The sequence below is a fragment of the Octopus bimaculoides genome, chromosome 9 (genome assembly GCF_001194135.2).
Source record: "Octopus bimaculoides isolate UCB-OBI-ISO-001 chromosome 9, ASM119413v2, whole genome shotgun sequence".
NCBI classification, from domain to species: Eukaryota; Metazoa; Mollusca; class Cephalopoda; order Octopoda; family Octopodidae; genus Octopus; species Octopus bimaculoides.
In genome coordinates this window covers 44050827-44055771 of record NC_068989.1, presented here as the reverse complement: position 1 = coordinate 44055771, position 4945 = coordinate 44050827, and the positions used below count along the sequence as shown (strand labels likewise).

The 4945-nt window shown below is 44.2% G+C and overlaps 1 protein-coding gene across 1 annotated transcript; it reads right to left on the bottom strand.

Annotated features, from left to right (window-relative positions):
* Positions 1-2503: 2503 nt before the first annotated feature.
* LOC128248756 (uncharacterized) lies at positions 2504-2974 on the bottom strand. Its single transcript, XM_052970910.1, has one exon. It carries the CDS (start codon positions 2972-2974, stop codon positions 2504-2506), a length of 471 nt encoding a protein of 156 aa, XP_052826870.1.
* Positions 2975-4945: the final 1971 nt, after the last annotated feature.

Here is a 4945-nt window from a genome sequence, read left to right as displayed (position 1 = left end):
ATATATATATATATATATATATATAAATATTCAGAAAAATACATAACGAAAACACCAGGACTTACAAATATATATAACATACAGAAAATTGCACTACTGGGCACTGCACACGTCCTACGCAAAACACTTTCAATACAGTAACCATAAGAGCATCACAGCAAACCACAGCACATACCCAAGGCACACAGAGCTGCGCTGTGTAGTGCAGTGAAAGCATGTTATAAAAATAAAACTACTGAACAATAATAATAATAATAATAATAATAGCAATAATAATAATAACAATACTAATAAACTCGCGCACAATCGCAGTAGTTCGGTATGGCACTGGAATCCTAAAGTGGACAGAAGAGGAGCTAAAGGAGATGGACAGGAAGTCAAAAAAAGCTCCTAACGATACATGGAGCCCATCATCCACGTGTAGACACTGATCGCCTATACATGAAGAGAGTAAATGGAAGAAGGGAACTGGTAAGTGTGGAAGACTGCGTGCGCATTGAACGCAAGAGCTTAATGAGATATCTAGCCCCAAGTAAGGAAACCTTGCAGGAAAAAAATGAAAACAAAGGAAGAAGTACAAAAAGGACACGAAGCATCACGCAACAAGGGACTGCACAATCAATTCCATGTAGCTACAGTAGAAGCTGCTGGAAAAAATAGATGGGATTGGCTGATGAAAGGAACCTTAAAAAAAGAGACCGTGAGCACTATACTGGCAGCACACGACCAAGCTTTGGCCACGAACTGGAGAGCCAACCTTAGGAATGAGAAATTGTCTCCGCTGTGCCGCATCTGGAATAGAGTGGATGAAACTATTGCCCATATCACGAACGAATGCCCTAGACTTCCCAGAACCATTACAAGTTGTGGCGGCACGACCAGTTAGCGAAGGTGCTACACTGGAATGTGTGCGGAAAGTGGGGGCTAGAAAGGGGCAGGACGTGATATGAGAACAAACCGCAGAGAGTGGAAGAGTCGGGAACTCGCAAAATCCTCTGTCGACCTCGGCGGAATTTGAACTCAGAACGTGAAGATGGACGAAATGTCGTTTAGCATTTTGCTCGGCGTGCTAACGATTCTGCCAGCACGCCGCCTTAACAACAACGACAACGACGACGACGACAACAACAACAACAACAACAACAACAACAACAACAACAACAACAACAATAATCCTGAAATGGATACATCGCAGATTAACCAATTCGATCGCACTACCCGAAAGACAATGACAATGCACGGTGCCCTTCACTCTAAGTCAAATGTACACAAGCTCTACATGAAAAGTGGTAAAGGTGGACGTGGGCTGATTAGCGTATGGGAGTGCATCAACAGGGAAAGAAGAAACATGGCAGAATATTTGGTAAACAGCAAACAAAACCTGCTGCAGTATGTTGCTAATGCAGAAGGAGTTAACAAGAATGGACTTGAGAGTGCTCAAGAATTCTCATCAAGAACAGCCAACGAGAGAGAAGAAACCCTACTCCATATGGAATTACATGGTCAGTACCTCCGTGAAACCAACAAAGTAAAAGAGCAGGAAGCATCATGGAGGTGGCTCAACAAGGGTGACATAAAAAAGAATACTGAAAGCCTAATCATCGCGGCCCAGGACCATGCATGGGATACCAGCTCAGTGAAAAAGAATATACACCACACAAGTGCATCGGACCTCTGCAGAACGTATGGGACGAGGGTCGAAAGTGTGACTCACATTGTAAGTGCTTGTGAAAGTCTTGCGCAGAAAGAGTACAAGCGTAGACACGACAAAGTAGCCCAAAACCTCCACTGGCTACTATGCCGTAAGTATGGATATGAGGTTACGTGTACTTGGTACCAACATACACCGGAGAAGGTAATGGACAAAAAAGGGAAGGAAAAAATCCTCTGGGACTTTGACTTCCAGACAGACAAGGTGTTAGAGCACCGGAGGCCGGATACAGTAACCTTTAGGAGGGACAAAGAAGAGTGCCTAATAACTGACGTGGCAGTACCACGAGATCAACATTCACCGATTCCATTGCTCAACTAGTAGAGGGCTGTGAGTGCCTGACGACATTCTAGGTACCAGGCGCCCAGTCTTGTTTTTTTTCTTCACCCAGGACTGTCAAGGGGACCAGTTGCGGAAAGATGTGCCTCACAAACGGAGCCCACATACGCTCACCGTCCAGAAATCGTTGTAGGTGGGGCAACCTAAGAGCGTGTCTGTGCATTAGAAGCCACGGCAAACTTAATTCGCCACTCAGAGCGCCTGACCATTGGAACACGTCCCTTCCACAAGAAATTAAATAAGAGACACCCCAACCTGGTCAAACAATAACCAGGACAAAGCACGACAGTGGGGCTTTCTCTCAGCCCATTTCTGGGTAAAACTGGCCACTCAGTTCGTCACCTCATTCCAGTTCTTATCTACCTTGAGGTCGGGACCAAACCAGATCCCAAGCAGTTTAGCTGGTCCATTGGTCCAGCGTCCGACAACGCCGTTCTATGGCATCAACCTGCCTCAGGAGCCCAACCGCAAACCCACCGATTTGTCGGCGTTGACATTAGTCCCTGCAACCGACTCATATTCCGCTAGAGTGGTACCGACCGTCTCCACTTCGGAGACGTCTGACATCATGACACTGCCCTTCCGTGTCAGGTAATGGATGCCCCTTAACTGTTCCAATTTCCGCAGTAGTGGATCAAGTGCCAATACGTACAGAAGAGGTGAGAGCGGGCAGCCCTTGCAGATCGAGCATGCGATACTAAACACTTTCGATAGGTGACCGTTCACTTTGACCACTGAGCAGGTGTCGCTGTGCATTGCAGCGATCCAGTCTCTGAAAACAGGTACGAAACTTCCTGCATTCAGAACGGCCTCCAAGTAGCTATGGTCGACCCTATCCAATGCTTTGGACTGATCCAAACTGATCAGAGCGACCCCGAAACCAGCTTTGGTCCCAGCCCTCTCACGACAACTTATGTATTGCATAAGTTGTCGTGGATAGACCTGTTCGGAAAATATCTTAAAATATTACAGAGTAAATTTATCGACATTGGCTTCAGCTATGGCCTCCAGACGACTTCTGAATCTCTTGCAACTCTTCTGGACGGTCTCTTTGTTTCAGTTGGTGAATGCTGCCATAATCTTTGCCTTCAGTTCATCTTTGGTGTTACAAGGAGTTTTGTTGGTCTCTCGCTCAACTGCGCCCCGCAAATAATAATCAAGGGGGTTGCAGTGTGGGGAGTTAGGTGGCCAGATGTTAGGGGTGGTGTGGTCACATAAATTGTCTGACAGCCATGACTGGGTTCTCCTGCTTGTGTGGCATGGTGCAGTCCTGTTGCCAGACATAGGGCCTTCCAGCAGCCACCCGCTTGACCCAGGGCAACACTACCTCCTCCAGGCAGTTGATGCAGCCTTCCATGTTGAGTTTGAGGCCGTATGGGAAAATGAATGAAGGCATGACGTCACCATCACTACTGATCACTTGAAACACCACGAGTGTGACTGGATGTTTGCTTTTTATCACTCTCGGTACAGTTCCTCAGATTGCACTGTCCTCAGATTGACAACCAAACTCTGAAATGTTCGTATTGGAGCTTCCGGCGCGAATGCTAAGCAGTACAGCATGTCGTTTCCAAATTTCTGGCTGAGTGAATTGCGTCATGGTGCTGTTTTTCTCGTAGACGGTGCCCAGCTGACCCTACTATACGGTGTTGTCGACAAAATCAAAAGCAAGCAATGCGCATGCGCGAAATTCAAAGGATAAAATAGCCACAACTTACCCATTGCATCCTATATATGCACGCGCGCGTGTCCACATCTTTCTGCCCGCCTCTCTCCCTGCATGTATGTATGTATATATGTATAAGTATGTCTGTATGTATGTGTGTGCGTAAGTGTGTGTGAAAGTGTACGTGAATATATATATATACATATATATAAAATTTATTGGTAGATAAGGTATTTTTTGTAGGTTTGATATGTGTATGTATTTGTATGTATGTGTACATATCTAGAGGGAGATAGATAGATAGATAGATAGATAGATAGATAGATAGATAGATAAATAGATAGATAGATAGATAGATAGAGAGGGAGTGAGAGAGAGAGAGAAAGAGAGAGAGAGAGAGAGAGAGAGAGAGAGAGAGAGAGAGAGAGAGAGAGAGAGAGAGAGAGAGAGAGAGAGAGAGAGAGAGAGAGAGAGAGAGAGAGAGAGAGAGAGAGAGAGAGAGAGAGAGAGAGAGAGTGAGAAAGAGAAAGAGAAAGAGAAAAAAAACCCAGACAGATAGACAGCCCAATAAAGTGATAAATAGATAGATAACTATTCATTATCTCAACTATGTTTCTAAGTAAAGATCAAGATATAATAAGTGCACTATAAGCTCTTAACTGCTACCCACACATTACACTTCCTGTCAAAGAATACTAAAATATTTTATGGAAACATTCAAGCTGTGGATTGACACAACAAGCCTGGGAAGCATAAAATTTAGAAGAAAGTAAAGAAAAAAGGAAAATTAAATATGTGGGGAAAAAATTTCCCATGATGCTTAGAAGTAGCTGAATGACCTTTTAGTTGCGTATCATTTCGAAATGTCACTCCGTAAGTTTTGTATTATTCATTATAAATTATTATTTCAGTGCAAAAATTGTGAACGCGCGTGGCCTAGTGGTTGTGGGGTATTTAGTTCATGATCATGAGGTTATGACTTCCATTCCTGGATTGGGTAGTGCGTTGTACCTTTGAGCAAGGCCTTTAATTTCACGTTGTTTCAATCTGTCGAAGTTGACTTCGCGCACTTTTGAACTCTGAATGCCCAGAGTTGTTACTAAATGGCGTTAAGACCAACTCTCTAACGATTCTACGAATCCACTACATACATACATACATACATACGTACAGGCATGCATACGTTCATGTATACAGTGGAGTATCGATATACGAATGGTTCTCTAAAC

Excerpts from the sequence above, each read along its gene's own strand:
- LOC128248756 (XM_052970910.1), bottom strand. The coding sequence starts at position 2,974 with ATGCAATACATAAGTTGTCGTGAGAGGGCTGGGACCAAAGCTGGTTTC.